A 19,984-nucleotide genomic window follows, 5' to 3' on the forward strand; every position below is an offset into this window, starting at 1 on the left:
AAGTAAAATATAGGACAGAGTCAAATAAAACGTTTGATTGCTGCCATGTAAGCACAAACTGTTTCCAATATTTGAATATAAATTATACTTAGTCCATGTTTTGTTGTGTCTCATTCTACATATTTTGGAGTCGCGTGTCTGAATGTGTGGGATTTTGTATTTCAGGGGATACAGGTCTTATGCATGTTTATGTTGTACTTTACATCAATCTGTACACGCATAAATGGCTGGTTAACGAAATAGGCAATGAAGCGGTAACGTATACTTTTATATGTAGCGGTAATGACTATTTAGCGGTAATGAAAATTTTGAAAATGTAGCGGTAATGATACGCACCCAACGGGTCACCATAGAAAATGCATCCGGATGAAAACAATACACGACCTGTGACTGTGTCGCAATAGGCCTTATAGTATACGCCGCGTCTTGTGATAAAGCATAAGAATGTTAACATTAAGAGACATTCCCACCCCCTTTTAAATTAAGCTTTAGGGATCATCATGGGAGGATCAGAATCACTACCTCAGGTTTCACTGACCACCGATCGTGTAGTTCTAGTCACCGGGGGAAATACGGGTAGGTGTGGCTTGATCACCTTAATGTAACATGCCTTAGTTTCAGAATAATGCATGGTTTTTATTTCTCATAGATTGTTCATACCTTTACGTTCCTATTAATATAATTCTTACTTACGATTACAAAATAAACACTGTTCGTTTGACAAGAAATTTAGGTATGGAAACCCAATGCGGACATGAAATATAAATGTAGCTACGACCCTTATCATTTTTTGAAAGGAAGTTATATACGAGGGGTGATCAAAAAGTTCGCGAACTATTTCTATATGTAGAAAACCATCATTCAGATTAGAAAAAAAAGTTGTTACACACATAGCCATACACAAGTTCTATAAATAGCATATGCTGAATAAAGTTTTGCTCCTTGTTTGTGACGTCACAATGCGAAAATGACGTCACTATATAGGTGACTCGTGACGAAAAATTGTTGTTTCAGGAGTACTCGTTCAACAAACGACTGTAAAATTTGCTATATCGTAGAAATCCCTTTGAAGCAGCGTATAATGATTTGTACACAGGTTATTAAGACAAATGACTTCCTATAGATTTAATCAATAATTGGTTTGATTGTTTTAGTGAAGGAAGGCAGATGGTTAAAAATGATACTTGTTATGTTGTCCAGTGAAAGCAAGTTTGAAAAGAGATGTGTTTTTTATGAAGCAATTTGCGATCAAAGGCCTCCAATTTACACTTTGAAAAATAGCTGAATATTTCAACAATAATATAATTATTAGATACTAGTACGTAAGATATCGTTTACTTTAGATTTTAAACATATTTGATATGATAAAAAGGAGGCGCCAATTCTCTATCCACCTTGAATAAACGTCTCTCCCGAGACAGGAGATTTGGGTTTTTATTTAGATATTTCACTTGAGAAAGACGTTAATGGTAATCTAACAACCAGTCTTTATATGATAAATGTGATGACTTTAACTTTTCAATCGTCAACTTCTCTTACGTATGCAGCAATATGCCTTCACCTGCATACGAAACTTATAAATCTCAGTTGATTCGATACGTAAGAGCATGCTTCACGTTTGAACAATTTCTTAAACGAGGTAAATTATTGACAAACAAGCTGGTCCCGAAACATCCAGAATTCAACAAGCTGATGAAACACGAATTTTAGCAGTCTCGTATAAAGTCGTCATTTCTTACGTTCTATGGTCGATATGTGAACAATGACCTTGTCAGCAAATACAATTTATCATTGAGTCAAATTCCGACTGCCGTTTTTCATACAAGTTGTTAGTTCATTATTTAGAACACTGAATTGACGACGGATTTTCCGTTATTTCCCGATCAAGACAAGGCGCACAGGGCGGGTCTGACCGGTCGGCAGAGGATGCTCCATGGCACCCGTAACTGCTCTGCTCCTATTTTGTATTGTTTTATGGATTTTTGATCTTGAATACAGTTCGTTATCCCCATATGCTTCATTTTCATGATATGTTATAAAAACCTCTCTAAAAACCGTTACCTTGAGACCGCAAAAGAACATGAACATCACTGTTCTATATAACCACAGAGCGCGATTGTTTCTGTTATTATTTTTAACTTTAATTACAAAACATGCAAGCGCCTGTGTCCAAAACGAGGGAATTTCTGCATGATAATTATGGAAATTGTTCTATCAAGATTTTCTTAGGGGAAAAGCAGAACAGCTTGCCAATGCGTAATGGTTTGTTTCTTTGACATGAAGGGTGGTAGTTAACTTCTCAAAAAGAAATATATGGAGATAACGAACAGTGTGCAAGGGAAAAATCCATTCAAACAATACAAATCAGGAGCAAAGAAAATGCTGATTTCCAAAATATCAGAGGTAGGACCAGGTGCCATGAAGGAGTGAGCATCTCCTGCCGACCGGTGTCGCATAATATTTGGTCTGCCTCGTTTAAAGGTCCGGCCGGACCAAATACGATAACATATTTGGTCCGCCTGACTCTATAAGAAAAGGTCCGCCCTCGGCCTATTATACAAATTGTATGCCTGTGTTCATTCGATATTAATTGAAAAACTACTGTTTTAAAATTAATTGAGGATATAAAGTCGTATTAATAGCTAGTGTTTCCTCCAAGAGAATGTAGTGAACAATAAGTAAGAAATTGATACATAAATGATATATTTATTAAAGAAATGTATAGATTTATTGATCGAGTTTCCTGTCGGGAAGATGGGACATGCTTATTTTGTCGTTTAAATACACTGGTATCAACATTATTATTTTAAAAAATATTAAGAATACAAATGTACATACATTTACCTTCACCGCCTGTTTACTGGCAGATTAATCAGTATGCAATGAACAGATGAATGTTCGTAAGTCCAACACAAATCATTTAGTTACACTCTCTTTCCAGTAAGTACATGATAAACGTCCGACTTCCACTCGCAAAAAAAAAAAATCACATCATTCAAAATATATTTCTTAATAGTATTAATTAAAAAAAATCTGTCATTCTTTACGTTTAATATTGTTGTCAATAAGTTAATTAAGGGTCACTGTGACAAGGGCTTTTGTCACGGTGTAGTACCCTACCCCCGTTAAATTGTAAAAACAACATGCCTGCGGATTGGGCAGTTAGGGGTTAGTCTATAATTGTCTCGTTTGAGAAAACCTCAAGTACCATATCCCCTGTGTTTTTATAAGTTAACACTGTTTCTTACCTATTCAAAGGCTAATAATTATATCTACTAGATCTCTGCATTTAATTTCCTGAATTTTGCATTGCATATTCCGATAATTTTTGTTCTTATTTCGGAATCCGACATTTTTATTTTCATTTCCGACATTATTATAATTTTTCTTCACATTTTTGGATTTTTAAAAAGATACCTTTATAGCACTTAAAGGTTAACATATATAACAAAGATGGAAATAGATTTTTAACAAGGCATTGTATATATAATATTATTTATGACGGAAGTATCATGACTTTTTTTCATTGCCGAAAAAATACTGACATGAATTTGACAAATGTCGGAGATGAAAACTTTTAAAATGTAAAAACTGTCGGAATTGAAAAGTTTATTTAATTTTTTTATTTTTGAAAATTCCGGAAATGAAATGCGGTCCACTAAATATTACTCCAGGACAAGGTGAATGTGCATTACTTGGCGAAATCAAAGTAAAGTCGATAGATTGCTGGATTTATAAAATGCCTTTATTATTCATATTTAATATACAAAAGTCATGTCGCTCATATAAGATCTCTGTACGTGCATTATCTATTTATTTATACTTATGTCTCTCGGTTTCAATAAAAATCCGAACATTTTATAGGCCCCTCCTAAATGTTTTTTTTTTTTGGCGGGGGGGGGGGGGGGCGTAGTAAAATCACGCGGATACGTGTCAAAAAATTAAAAATATTAAAGAATACCGGTATTGTACATATATATCCCACATTTTTCACCCCCAGAAAAAAGAGCTTGAGTTAAAAGACACCCCCAATTTCAGAAGCCTGGCATACTAGAATTTCCCGTTAGCATCTAACAAACAATCCCGACTTGATTTTCCACCAGAGAAATACTTCTTCAGTACAGATTTCCACTGCTTTACGAACTATAGGGAGATTTTTTTTCAACCAATACATATTAAAGAGAAACTTAAAAAGCATACAATTTTTTTTTATAAATTAAATAGAAATAGTCTTTTAATATCATGACGTATCAAAAACTTCGTTGTAGCTAATTGGTTAACGTTAGATTTTTCTATGACTGATTTCTTTTTATCATCGGCCACAGCAGCAGCCGATCTATTTGTGATTGTGTTAGAAAGCGCACAGGGGGAAATGAGATGTTCTTTTTTTGTTTTAGTCCAGTAAAATAATTCTTAAATGAAAACGTGTAAAATCATGAGTAAAATATTTTTAAAAACTGTTTTATACTAGGTATTAATTGTTTTTAATTATGTTTCAACTTCATAGTCATTTCTCGTCAGATAATTGACAATTTATGGTTATACGAAAAAGAGTTTACAATAGGTATTCCCTGACTTGGGAGTGTGTAAGATATGGAAGAAAATCGTCATGATTTTCCGGATAATAATGACATTGTAAAAGTGCATGAATAAGAAATTGAAATTTCTTGAAATTTGAAATTGAAATATGTTAGAGCTGCGAGTGACACAAGGATAATATGTTTTCATTTTGCACCGTGAGTTACAACGCACTTTGAAAAATTACGCACCTAAAAAAAATTTTCAAAGTGAGTTAAAATTTGGGACCAAGCTAACGCACTTTGAAAATTTTTTTTTTTTCAAAGTGCGTTAATATCGACCATATTAACGCACTTTGAAAAAAAATGTAAAGATTTATCAATATTCCTTCAAATAATCGCCCTGTCTCTTTCTCGTGTTTTTAAGCTACGAAAATAATCCCTGTCCAAAAATTTCTCTTTATGACATGAAGATATCTGAAATATAAAGGGCGGGCCTTTTCTGATAACTGCGTTTTAAGGTCTGCCCTGTCCCTTTCTCTAAATTATTAAGCTACGAAAATAAACCCTGTCCAAAAATTTCCCTTAAAAACATGAAGTTATCTAAAATATAGAGGGCAGACCTTTTCTGATAACTGCGTTTTAAGGTCCGCCCTGTCTCTTTCTCTAGTTTATTAAGCTACGAAAGTGAACCCTGTCCAAAATTTTTCCTTTAAAACATAAAGATACCTGAAATACCGGTAAAGAGGGCGGACCTTTTCTGATAACTGCATTTTAAGGTCCGCCCTGTCTCTTTCTAGTGTTTTTAAGCTACGAAAATAAACCCTGTCCAAAAATTTCTCTTGATGACATAAAGATATCTGAAATATAAAGGGCGGACCTTTTCTGATAACTGCGTTTTAAGGTCCGCCCTGTCTCTTTCTCGTGTTTTTAAGTTACGAAAATAAACCCTGTCCAAAAATTTCCCTTTAAAACATGAAGATATCTGAAATACAGAGGGCGGACCTTTTCTGATAACTGCGTTTTAAGGTCCGCCCTGTCTCTTTCTCGTGTGTTTAAGCTACGAAAATAAATCCTGTCCAAAAATTTCTCTTTATGACATGAAGATATCTGAAATATAAAGGGCGGACCTTTTCTGATAACTGCGTTTTAAGGTCCGCCCTGTCTCTTTCTCGTGTTTTTAAGCTTCAAAAACAGAAACATTTTCCTTTATGACATGAATATATTTGAAATACAGAGGGCGGACCTTTTCTGATAACTGCGTTTAAAGGTCCGCCCTGTCCCTTTCTCTAAATGTTTTAGCTACGAAAATAAACCCTGTCCAAAAATTTTCTTTATGACATGAAGATATCTGAAATATAAAGGGCGGACCTTTTCTGATAACTGCGTTTTAAGGTCCGCCCTGTCCCTTTCTCGTGTTTTTAAGTTACGAAAATAAACCCTGTCCAAAAATTTCCCTTTAAAACATGAAGATATCTGAAATACAGAGGGCGGACCTTTTCTGATAACTGCGTTTTAAGGTCCGCCCTGTCTCTTTCTCGTGTGTTTAAGCTACGAAAATAAATCCTGTCCAAAAATTTCTCTTTATGACATGAAGATATCTGAAATATAAAGGGCGGACCTTTTCTGATAACTGCGTTTTAAGGTCCGCCCTGTCTCTTTCTCGTGTTTTTAAGCTTCAAAAACAGAAACATTTTCCTTTATGACATGAATATATTTGAAATACAGAGGGCGGACCTTTTCTGATAACTGCGTTTAAAGGTCCGCCCTGTCCCTTTCTCTAAATGTTTTAGCTACGAAAATAAACCCTGTCCAAAAATTTCCCTTTAAAACATGAAGATATCTGAAATACAGAGGGCGGACCTTTTCTGATAACTGCGTTTTAAGGGCCGCCCTATCCTTTTTTTAGTCTTTTAAGCTACGAAAATAAAACCCTGTCCAAAATTTCCCTCTGAATCATAAAGATATCTGAAAAACAGAGGGCGGACCTTTTCTGATAACTGCGTTTTAAGGTCCGCCCTTTCCCTTTCTCGTGTTTTTAAGCAACGAAAACAGAAAAATTTTCCTTTATGACATGAAGATATCTGAAATACAGAGGGCGGACCTTTTCTGATAACTGCGTTTTAAGGTCCGCCCTGTCCCTTTCTCTAGAAATGTTTCCTTTATGAGATACAGATACCTGAAATACCTTTTCTGATAACTGCGCTTTAAGGCCCGTCATGTCCCTTTCTCTGATTCTTAATTGTTATACGAAAATAAACCCTTAATATAATTTTCTTTGCAATGATAAAAGACCACCTTTAACCAAAATTATCTAAATAGAATGAAGAGCAGTCATATCTAAATAAAATTATTCATAAGTTGTTTTCTGGTTAAAGGTGGTCTTTGACAACAATATGTCATCGTTAGGTGGAAACCTGAGTATTTCTTATATACCGGGGGGGGGGGGTATTTCATACAAACTGGATAATTTTTATATTGATCTTTTGAGGGAACTATTAACATTGGCATATCATTATTGTGTGATTTGGTTTTATGCATGTATAAACTAAGATTGTATTACAAAATATAGAAGCGATGTAATTAAAATAATCACTAGTAGTGTAGGCGAAATGCCTATCAAATGCGTTTACGGTTATGACCATTTCTGGGTACTGTTGCGGGCTGGGGTGAGGTAGGGGTGAATGGGGTTTGCAGAGAATACTTGATACACAACATATGAAGAGGGTCAAGTGATGCAATGCTGGATCCCACTGTAAACACATGTATGCCTTATTTTTTTTCTTCTATTTTTGAGTATATGGACGAGAACTTATAAAATCATTTTCCCTCAGGCTTATTCTTTCCATACAGGCATGAGATAAATAATTATATACAACTTCTCGAAAAAAGCTTCACGTCGGTTATAACAGAAAATAATTTTCAGTTATAATAGAAAATAATTTACAGTTACGGTTACTGACAAGATTTCAAAATTTAGTCGCTCTTGCAACACAAGATTATCCCGCATTCTGCAACAGTCATAATAAAAAATGTAATAATTTCTATTTTTCTTTCCGCAAAAAAATATATATGCTTTTCAATATGGTGAGGATGAGGGATGGATGTATTTGTATAAGAATAAATTAGATCCAAGCCAATAAACTATAATTCTGGGGCCCGTTTAAAAAAAGGTTAAATATTAGGTTATTTTTTACAATATCCACAAATAAAGGACCAAAACATGATTATTAACAGAAAACAAAAGGTGATTGTGAAGACTACAGGAAACCAGAGAATTACATTTACTCTTTATCGATCTTATTAGTAATAAACTCCACACTTAGGATAAGTTTCTTTAAAAGTCATATAAGGCGTTTTTTTTTTATGAGTTCAGACTAACAATATAAAAAAGATCTTTCTTTTATATAAAGATAGGACCGCTGCATTTCATTATACCCCCCGCTTGAAAAGCGGTAGGGTATATAGTAATCGTTAATTCCGTCCGTCTGTACGTCCGTCCGTCCGTCTGTCTGTCCGTCCGTCCGTCTGTTACGCTTTGGGGTACTCTTCTCTTATCCACAACTCCTCTCATACCAATGAAGGAAATTTAATGAAACTTTCATTTTCTTTATTTTATTTCTGACAATTACTCTTTTTTTCCCGACATTTTATTTATTTCTTTTCATTTCAGGAATTTTTTATAGTTACGTGTACCTCTCCGGCAATTTAATGTTTACCGGTTACATGTACGTAGAAAAGGAATTTTGAAAAAATTATTAAACAACACATTTTTATAAAAAATTCTGTACAGTATGATACATCTGTACATGAAGCACCAAGTCTAGTTAACACACTAAAAATAATGAGCAGGTATTTTTTTCATCACATGTAATGTTCGCTAAATTAAATGCCAAATACTGCGCCGAACTTATGTCCAAGACATTTGATTTACTAAACAGTCTATAATTTATTCTATAAAATGTTCTTTTACCGAAATTTAAATTAATTGCGTCTTTGTATAATATATAGAAATCAGAGAGTTAAAACAATGACCGATTCTTATCGACTCGGAATGTAAATATCAGACACAGTTTAAATCCAATTAGTTTGAATTTAATTAATAGAAACGTGGGTATATTTATGTTCAATATTGGTAAAAATTTTAATTTGAATATAAATACCATTTTCACGTGTAAATATACGCTTAATCTAGTATTTTTAATTTTTAGCTCAGATACGCCATATTTAGCTTTAAATATTCAAATAAAGACTATATGATTATAATTATTATAAATGTCGCAGTTTTGAAGTGTACGCATGGATATTTTGTTTCTTAGTATAAATTATTAATCAAAGAAATTTAAATCTATTGATATGTAAAGCTAACACATGACCATAAGGTTCACCGACCATTCAATGACATCGCCATCTGCCGCGGGCTCTACTTGTGGGTACCTGTCAGGTAAACAAATACGTCACACCCCCATTGTTTTATTAGCCATACACACCGACAGATTTCACACCTTTTATCGTGTACTAATTTACACAAAGCAAAAAGGAAAAACAAACACTAACATAAAACATGTAGTTGTGGCATTATTTTTTGAAGAAATCATGGTCCTAAACTTCACTGCTTAAAGCACACTAAACGAGTAGATTATTGTCTAGAGATACAGGTATGTTGTACAAAACATAAAACACAACAGGGTAAATCCTTCTTATCGTATAGTATAAACTAACTTTCTTTAATTTCATATGTTAAAGTCAAGATTAAAATATTTTGCACCACCCGGACCTTAAAACGTAGGGGGACCTTTTATTATACGGGCCGGACCTTTTCTTATCAAAGGCGGACCAAATATGTTATCGTATTAGGTCCGGCCGGACCTTTAAACGAGGCGGACCAAATATTATGCGACACCGGTCACATCCGCCGTGTGCTCATTGTTATGATTGGGAAATAACGGAAAACTCCATTGACAATCCAGGGTCTAACAATTAGTTTGAAAAACGTCAGTCAGCATTTTACTTAATGGTAGATTGTAATTGTTGATAAGGTCATTCGGCACAAAATTATTACTTTAAACGAAATTGCTTATATTCTTGTTTCATCAACTTGTTGGTCAATAGATTGCCTCGTTATAAATTAAAAATAAATCCTCATACATTGATCTTGAGTATCGAATCTACTGGGAGACATAATTCCCATATACATGCCATAAGGGTATTTTACCATAAAATGAAGGTAAGTTGGCGATTGAAATGTTGAGGTCATCATATTTATTATAAGTTTTGTTATTTGGTTACATTAACCTCTTTTTTTCCTAGAAAAATATATCCAAATATGAAACATTTTTGTCAGACTGTATTTCGTTTTTCTAATTTCAAATTCACTGGGATATAATGATCGACATATGAATGGAAGTAACTATAATTGTGAATAGATAATACATGTACGTCGTGGCCATGAATCTAAATGAGTAAATGCCAAGTGTTTTCTTCCCAGAAGCGTTTAAACTCTGCTTCATATGTCATTGAATACAAAAATAAATTTGCTTATAACGGGACGCCATTGGTACCAAACGGAATTCCAACAGATTGTTGAAAGACCTTATCTCCAAAACTTCCATGGACATTGTCAATAAGAAACACAAGAATCATTATATAAACTTCAGAGTACTTGTGCGAACAATCGGATGTTCTGTTACAAAAATGATGACCAATGACAAAGTAAGTATAGGTCAATAAAACGATTTCCATTTTGATCGAAAAAGCAGTTGCATGTCGATGATGCAAAAAAAAAAAGCATAAACTTAAGGTAGTCCGATCCGCAGGTTTATAAAATTATGAGTTAAGTAATCAAAAATGCATATAAAAGTATCTCTGAATCCACAAAGTTATGTAAATTTATCCACAGTATTTCTTTAAAGTTAAAGATTAAAGTTAATCATATTATACAGGGAAAATTGTCAAATCTCCAATATTTTTGCAGAAAAGGCGAATTGGAATATCAGCAATGCATTCTAAAATTGCAAATTGATCAACAAATATATTTTAGGTTAAAAAACGATAGGTATCCAGGCATTCAGAGAAATTGTAATGATTTTTATACTTATTTGGAATTTTTTGTCTTCTATTTCCGTCATGTATTCTATAATACATAAAGTAAAAGATTTTTGCTATCATTGCAAGACACCACAAATCACTTCTCCTTTCATATCAAGCTAATAAGCATTGGTATCTAAGGCTGGATTCAAGAAAATCTTATTTATCTAAAACTGTATTATTTTTTTCCTTTTATAGGGTACAAATGTCAACTTTTATAAAACTTAGGTAGTGCCTAAGCTATGGGAGATAATATTGCTCTTTGATTTTATCTTTTCTAGGTATTGGATATGAAACAGCCAAATGGATAGCCATGATGGGGGCAAGAGTAATCATTGCATGTAGATCAGAAGAACGAGCCAAGAAGGTAAGCTCAACAAAATATTCATAAAAGTCAATTCTAATCAGATGTTTGTTATGACAAGTTTAGAAAAAAGTAAATTATCTTTCCATTTTTGTAGGCTATAGAGAAAATGCAGAAAGAGTTTGGAGAAGAGAAAACTAAAGGTACTCCTGGACTTTGTTCTAATGAGAATCTGGCAGTGGAATTCATGCCTCTAGACCTCACATCACTAAAATCTGTGGAGAACTTCATAAACAACTTTAAAGAAAAGGAAAACAAGTTGCACCTGTTACTTTGTAATGCAGGGATTGCACTTCATGGACAAGGTAGAGAGATATCTTAATTTGTAATATACAACATATTTCCTCTACTTGTTTTATTATTATCAGAAATGATATTTCTTAAAAAATAATATCGATATTTTTTTTCAGAGTACACCGAAGATGGATATGAAATCATGTTTCAGGTAAATAGTAAAATTGTTATTTTTATAGTTAGAAAAATCAAATATCATTAGAGAAAAAAAAACTATTCTTCATAAAGATTTCATTTAGAAGCCAAAATCAATATTCACTTGATTCCCCTTGTAGGTAAACTACCTGGGACACTTTCTGTTGATTTCCAAACTGTTACCTGTGATGCTGAACTCGGGTGACGACTGTCGCCTTATTTTAGTGTCCAGTGAAGCCCACCGCACTGCCAGCTTTGATTTGGAGAAGGCACAAGGAAAACATCACACAAAAGAAAACTTCAAGAGACTCTTGTACTATGGAAATTCTAAACTGTATCAGGTATGGTTTTCCATTATATTATCCATCAATATCAGTCATTTGCTGGCTAATTAACTGTAAAATTTACAGTGTAAAATTAATAAAATCTTACAAATATAAATAAAGTCTTTATTATTGAATAGAAATAATTATCTCACCTCTGTATTGTAAACAGTGACAACAAAAAAGGTTTCTTAATTCTTTAAAGACTTTATATGAAAGAACAAAACATCTATGTATGTCTTTACCTCATTATATTAAGCAAGGGAAATGCAGCCATAATGCTCTATGTCCAATAATAATATTTTAAAGTTAATTAGAAGTTATTTCCTGTTATAGATCATGCAAATGTACTGTTTAAACCGAAGACTACAGAATACAAACGTGACTGTCAATTGTATACATCCGGGTATTGTTGATACAGAAATCAGTCGAAGTTTTTCTGAATTACAACTATGGAGAGTGTTCTTTCAGTTATCAAAAGCAGTTGGTATGTACGTACATACAAAGATATTTTAAGAAAACATATACTAAAGGAATTACAAAAAATGAAGTGAAACCCATCAGTTATAATTTCTCTGATAATGCATAAAAAGATTTGACTTTGTTTTCTTTTCGCCTATTTTGCCCATGTTCCAGTGGGGGAAATGGAAAATAAAGAGCAAATTCAATGAAAGCAACATTATCTTCTTAACACATGCAGCTCTTTTTGGTCAAATGCAAAATGGGGTTTTATACGTAGTTTGTAGTATGAAAGGGCTAAAATAATTCTGGTAAAATACCGTATGTGTAGAAATTGCAAATGAAAATACAAGCAGGATAAATATTCTGTGTTACAAAGTCAGTGGATTCTTATTTTATTTGTTTGGATTACTTTTTCTATTTATTTACAGGTAACACAAAAACTCCATTTGAAGGTGCTAAGACATTAATCAGTGCAGCAATCAACCCAAAATTTAAAGACACGAGAGATGCTTATTTTATGGACATGAAAATAAATCAAGCAAACAGCCTGGCAAGGTATTTGTTTGCAGAGTGCTAAAATGACATCACATCATAAATTAAGCAAAACAACCATTTTGCTTTGAATTATCAAAGTGCAGCAAGCTATGTAATGAAAGAAAAATTATTTATCATCCTCCTTCTTTGAATGTTTAAACGAATAATTTCAATCAATATTTTAAAACCAAAGCCGAATTGTACACAAAATCAAAGGTAAGAAATAAAATTGTGAAGATAAAAACAGGGATTGATCATAAAACTACAAACAAAAACAAATCTGAGATTAGGACATAATTAGTACAAAAGTTAAAGGACTCTTGAATTGGTAGGGTAGATCGAACTTAACGTTTCTTGACTGTCCAGAATGTAAGTGTAAAAGCTGAAGTGTGCATGATTTTAAAGAATTTCATCTTAAAAATGAAACATATAGAGATAACAAACAATATTCAAGATCAAAAGTCCATAAAACAATACAATATATGAGCAGAGCAAACAAGGACCTCCAAAACATTAGAGGTGGGATCAGGACCCAGGGAGTATTGAGCATCACCTGCCGACCGGTCACACCCGCCGTGTGCTCCTTGTCTTGATCGGGAAATAACGGAAAAGTTCGTTGTCAATTCATTGTATAAATAATGAACTAACAATTAGCATGAAAAACCTCAGTCAGCATTTGACTCAATAAAAATTTGTATTTGCTGACAAGGTCATTGTATCAACCATAGAACTTACGAAATGATGACTTTAAATGAGACTGCTGATATTTTTGTTTCATCAACTTGTTTGTCAATAATTTACCACGCTTTAGAAATTGTTCAAACTTAGAGCATGCTCTTGTGTATCTGATCAACTGAGATATGTAAACTCCGTATGCAGGTGATGAAGGTTTATTGCTGCATAAGTAAGGGAAGTTGACAATAGAAAAGTTAAAGTCATCACGTTTATCATAGAGCTTGGTTGTTAGATAACCATTAACGCTCTTTTTAAGTAAAATATCCAAATATGAAACAGATATGTCAGACTCTGAGGTATCTTTTATATCAAGCTCACTAGGATACATCGTATCGACTTAAGAATGGAAATTACCATTGTTAATTGACAACACGTCGTAGATATATCTACATGTCGAGTTGCCGCAGCAAGTGTTTTCTTCTTTTCACATATAAGATTTTGCACAATTTCTGCTTCATATGAATACAAAAATAGGTCTTCTAATAACGGCGGGCAATTGGTACCCATGGGAATTCCAATAGATTGTTGGAAGACCTGGTCTCCAAAAACTACATAGATATTGTCAATCAGAAACTCAAGCATTTTTTTTTTATGTCGACTTCAGAATACTTGTGTGTACAATCAGAATGTTATTTTTAACAAAATAATTTTGCAAATGACATATGATAAGGTAAGTAAATTTTCGAGTTCCATTTTTGTTGAAAAAGCAGCTTTATTAATTTATCGTGGGGAATGGTTGTGTATAAAGTTTTTAAAATGTTGATTTTGGTAAAATCTTGCGATTTCAAATTGTCCAAAAGTTTCTTGGGATTTTTAAGCATTCACATCTGATTTACACCACTTCTTGAATATATTGTTGCGCAGTACTCCTGAAGTATCTTCTTCACTATTGTTGATATCTTAGTGAGGAGTAAAGAAAGAAGCTTGGTTGAACATTTACTGGAACCCGCTATGTATCTTTGATTCTTATGAAGTTTCGGAATCCAATATATATATGGTAGTTCAAATTCATTTTGGTTCTTTGGGATATTAAAATTATGCAAAACTGACATATAATTTTGAAAAATTTCTACCTTAGAAAGGGAACTATGAGTATAAGTTGGATTACCACTTGTAGAATTAAATCCGAGTTCTTCTAAAATACAATTTATATAATGAGCCTTACAAACAAAGACAATTGCATTGTCAGCAGGTACCAGTACGTACTGATCATGTAATCCATCCAATTCTTTTTTCACCTGGATTATTGAATAAAGAAATATAGAAAAGTGAACTGCTAGCAAATGTTTAAATTTTTAGATGACGAAAATGAAAACTTTCTTCTTACAATCACTATAATTAGTCTAACCAAAAAACGATATTATTACAAACTTGTCTGCTGGACATAGCATATTGTTCGTGTATGATTTCTATTTTTTTATCATCTTCAATGAAATAAAGCCACATAAAAACACGTATTGCAAAATCATTTTGCACGAAAGTACACACAATTTAATTATCGTAATTTACTGTACTTCTTAAATTATTGTGATTTAAGAGGATCTCTCGTTTTATGTCATTTTATTCATATTGGTATTTCAGTAATTCTATGCAGTACATGTATCTAGCTATAACGCTGCTTTTATCTTTTTCTTAATTTTTTTTCCTGAAATGAAACTATGATTTGAAGTTGTAAAAGATGTTTTCTAATAAAAAAAAAAAAATCACAATACATTGTAACTTTAGAACTGCTATTTTGTAGGGCAAGGATTGAAAAAAAAATTTCATAAAGTTCAAAGACAAATGTTTAATTGTCATATTTCACCATGCATTAACACTGTTCCCTGTGGAACAAAGGTTTCACAGACACTAGATGTCCAACAACAATGACACCTACATGCAAAATGCAAACATCAATCATCCTTTAGAAAAAAAACAAAATTAAAAAATTTACAATTTGAATTGTAGAGACCAGCAGAAGCAGGAAGCCCTGTGGAAGTATTCGATAGATTGTCTGAAGGATTTCCTTAAGAAAGAAGACATGGAGTATCTAGAAAAAGATTAATGTTGTTATGTGACTGGATGCCAGAGATGTATGTTGTTAATCAGGATCATTTTTATTGGTTGACATTGTCTCTTATTTAACTAATTATATATTTGAAAATCCGGATTTATATTAGTAAAATAAGCCAAAAGCATTAATACACACTTCGAAAATTGTTTTGAAAATTATAATCCTTTAAAACAAAGTTTAATTATTTATTATAAATATTTTGACATTAAATTATGATTTAATTCAAAATTAAAAATAAAATGTTTACAACTGTATAAAAATATCAAAGTCCAATATTTTGATTAAAAATGTATGTTTTTAGAATCATTTTAAAAACCATAAAAATTCAAAGTCCACTATTTTGATAAAAACTTACATGTATTGTCTTAGTTAATTATATTATGTCTAAAACTATAAAATTGTATTTAAACTGTCAAACTCTGAATTTTAGCTCAGCCAGTGGAATGTCCTCATCTGAATCACTTTCACCGTTTTTGTTCAAAATAAAACAGCCATGTTCAGTGTCTTTTTTTTCTGGCTCAAATTAATTGTCAATGCCTGTGAAGTGAATATTTATGCCATCTGTTTTGTTTATTCCACAGCTTTTAAAGTTCACCACAGCGGCCGTTTGTTCCTTATATTACCCAAATTTTACAATTTAAATAAAATACATTCAAATCATTAACTAAATGTGTTTTTTTGTTAAGAATTCTACACACTTAAGGTAAAATGCACAGCCTTAAAACAGGTGTGAAAAACTATTAAATGTAAAAACAACACAGAGCTAACGTTTGATTATTTAGTAATTACCTTTCTGAAGCTGTGAAAGTGAGCCATTGTTTTCTGTTTGCATGCAAATGTGTTTATTTCCTCAATCTTTTTCTTCAATGGAGCGTGGAACACTATCAAGGGGTTGAAGTTCGCTTGTACATCCGCCTGGAATTAACGCTAACGTTGTGCCGATCTCTCGGAACTTTGATTTTACTGTTTCCGTATTTTGCGCTCTGTGTACATCGGCAACTAACATTGTTGGTTTGTACTGGATTGCTAAGTTTTCCACATATTATTTATCCAAAACAACATAACTTTTCACACCATGCATTTTGTTGAAATTGAACCACAACGCGACTGTCATACTTCACTTTTTCACTGAACGGAAAGCTGGCCTGTTCCCCTGAATATAACAAGCGGCTTTATGCGTTTAACTCCGCGATGAAAATATTGTAATGTTGCCTGTCTGTAATAAGTCCGGATGCACCATACCTTAGTAGCACCAGTTGTTTCATATGTTTTCCCCTTATTTAGATCAAACGGGAGTGGAGATTGATCCATGTTGGCAACTAATTTAAAGCGACCATTAGGGTCGGTGCAGTCTCTGCTTGCATTTTTTCGGATAAATTTATGGAAACTGTTGAAGGCTTCAATTTTAGCGTCTGGTGGATTTTGAGCTCCACTGGTTGGTGCATACGATATATTGTGCCGTTTTTTGAAATTTTTAAACCAGCCGCTACTGCATTTGAAGTCAGAATCTGCGAATTCAGCTGCACGGGATTTGAACCACCATGATTTGGCCTTAAGTCCGTCCTCCCGAATTTCTTTGAATTCACGATGTAGTTGTCTTTCCATCTCAGGATAAAGCGATTTCCGTCCCGAGCCGTGCGATTTCGAACCTTTTGGAGTTTCTTGTAGTTTTAACTTAATCCATCGCCGCACATTGCTTTCATCAATTCCAAAAAACTTAGCGGTTTCGATGATACGGTTTTTTGTATTTCCAAGTGACAATTCTTTATAATGTCCTACAACCCGAAGTTTGAATTCTCGGTTATAACTTTTCCTAGGAGTCGGAGTGCGACTACCTTTTGTTAAAAGCTCACTGTTTTAAAAACTGAAAAACGTGCGCCCAATATATTAGGCCTTTGAACACTTTTCATTTAATTGTTTACCTGATTTGGATAATCTATTTTTAGAACGAATTGGTAGATTTCAATCGATCGATTACAATTTATTGTATTGATAATAAGCCTTGATTATGCTCTCACCGCTTACCAGATTTTTGTACTGAAAATAAGCCGTGATTTGAAAATAAGACGGTTTTGAAAATAAGCCCCTACTTTCTTACCAAAACTTAAAATAAGCCGCGGCTTATTTTCAAGCTTTTAGGGTATTTATCCTTAGTTATATTAGTAAAATAAAAAAGCTTAAACACACTTCAAATTGGTTATAATCCTTTAAAAAGTTTTTATTGCATTATTGTACTCGTATATATGAAGTCATCTTCTATAAATATGTATGTTTTTAGGTCATTTTTAATCAGAAATATTTTTAAGAAATTCAATTCAGTTAATTATTTAAGTACAAGATAGAAATTTATGGTTAAGAACTATGCTTAATGAAAAACGTAGATGAATAATCTAATGCTCCAATGATTTGCATGTTTTTTTTTATTATTATTTACAGTATTTATGTATCTTATATTAAGTTAGTGTTATATTAAAATTTTCATCAATATACCCATGCTATGTTTTTTTAAAGAATTCTTTTGATAATAAAAATATTGATTACTTGAAGAGGGAAAGTAATAAATAGAATTGTGAAAATGTGTTTGTTTTATTTTTTCCTGGTGCGATAACGTAGGGGAAAATCTTTGGCTAATTGTTTACGTATTATTTATCTGTTGTCTCACAAACCCGGTAATCCTTCTACTAACTTTAAACTTAAGGGAGTAATTAGGAACTAAAGGGAGTAATTAGGATACGCGATGACAAATATTTACAATCTGTAAATCCGATTAGCAATATAATCGTAACATACCATACAGACCCCTGGTAAAAGAAAAAGTCGACCAGGTGCTTATAAGAAGAAAGCATCCTGGGTCGACTGGTCACACTCATCGCGGGCCTCCTGTATTGATTAGCTGAACGGGATATTCAGTGGTCAAAATTAGAATGAACAACAGCCCAACTGACGTCATGAAACAAACCAGTAACATCTGGATCCAAATATAGGTTGTATTTACAAATGAGATAATAATAAATCAATTCAAACAAGATTGTAAGAAGCCCAACTTTTTTAGTACAATCGTAATGTTTTACACGTGATTTGACTACAGGTTTGTCTACCTGATCAATTTTTATGCATATAGCTCACGGCGAGTATGAACGGTCAATACGGGATGCTTACTCGTCAATGCACCTGATCCCACGTCTAAAATTTCCACTGTTTGTTATCTTCTCCATTCACATTAGAATCTCACTTGGACTGAAAATTGATCATACATAGAATTTTTTGCGTTTCAAATCATTTGGAGACATACGAAGACCTAAGATGGTGCCTTCCATATAAATGAAAAATTCTCGAGGGGGATATTAAACAACAAACAAACAGAAAAAAAAACCGTTCATTGTCAGTAAGACATCTTAATATGGAACAGGATGGGTTCGTCAGTGATGTCTTTTATTTGGAGCTTACTGTGATATACTATCATCAAGTCGAAATTTAAATGGAACTGAATTTTTAATACATAAATAATATTTTCTCAATTAACAATAGTTACTTCAATTCATATTTAGAAACGATAAATTCCAGTTAGCATGACATAAAAGATACAATGGAGTCTGGCACATCTGTTTCATGTTTTGATATTTTACTACAAAAGTCGTCAATGATAACCAAACAACCAAGCTTTATGATAAACGTGATGCCTTCAACTTTTATCTTCAACATCCCTTACTAGTGATCTCCACGTCTATTGTTTTGTTCAATATAAAATAAAATGACATTTTAACTTTTTATATTGACAAGTTAGTTTATAATTTTATTAATAGTAGAATCAAACAAGTTACATGCAGAACGAATACTGGTCAATTCACTATATTTCGGTTATTCGCTGTTTTCTACAGAGACTTTAATAAGAAAAGCATTTGCATTTTCATTCTTTAAAGAAATAACAAGTCTTTAAAATAGTATTAATGTAAAATTCTTTTGCTAATTTCTTATCTTCTCAATGTTAAAATCGTTGTATAAGATACAAAGTCCAAGAAATGAATTTGACTTGAATCAAATTGAAGTAATAGCATTTGAATAAAGCTATATTGAATTCGACCATCTTCTAATGGAAAATCTTTAAAACAATTCACACCCTGAAATGAAATTATTGCAAAATAGTTACGTTGTAAAATCTTCGATAACAAAGTTATCTTTAAAATAAAAAGTGACATAGAAATCACTAGTATCTGTCGCATATCTTTCCATTTTGATTGTCCTCAATTGTTATTTGCCCTTACCCTCTCTCAGGTCATTGTTGTACAGCTGTATACAGGCTCATGGCTTGACGCCTAGGAGCGTACAGTGTGATAATAAATTTTAAAATTTCCATTTATCATACCTGGATCCCTGGCAATCCATTGTTCTTGAAGATTTCTTGGTAAAATGCTGAAGCTATATTGCCCTTCGGCAGAAAATGAGATTTGTTAGATAATCGAACGCATTGTAAGATGTCTAT

At 32.8% G+C, this 19,984-nt stretch overlaps 1 protein-coding gene across 1 annotated transcript; it reads left to right on the plus strand.

Annotated features, from left to right (window-relative positions):
• Positions 1-438: 438 nt before the first annotated feature.
• On the plus strand, positions 439-15,576 carry LOC134243251 (retinol dehydrogenase 14-like). The gene is made up of 8 exons (XM_062725488.1): positions 439-576; positions 10,886-10,971; positions 11,066-11,273; positions 11,379-11,413; positions 11,538-11,738; positions 12,057-12,207; positions 12,611-12,737; positions 15,399-15,576. The coding sequence occupies exons 1-8, from the start codon at positions 501-503 to the stop codon at positions 15,493-15,495; spliced, it is 981 nt and encodes a 326-aa protein (XP_062581472.1). The 5' UTR covers positions 439-500; the 3' UTR covers positions 15,496-15,576.
• Positions 15,577-19,984: the final 4,408 nt, after the last annotated feature.

This window comes from Saccostrea cucullata, unplaced genomic scaffold (genome assembly GCF_032062105.1).
Source record: "Saccostrea cucullata isolate Sc308-1 unplaced genomic scaffold, CSIRO_AGI_Scuc_v1 ctg251, whole genome shotgun sequence".
In the NCBI taxonomy this organism is placed as follows: Eukaryota; Metazoa; Mollusca; class Bivalvia; order Ostreida; family Ostreidae; genus Saccostrea; species Saccostrea cuccullata.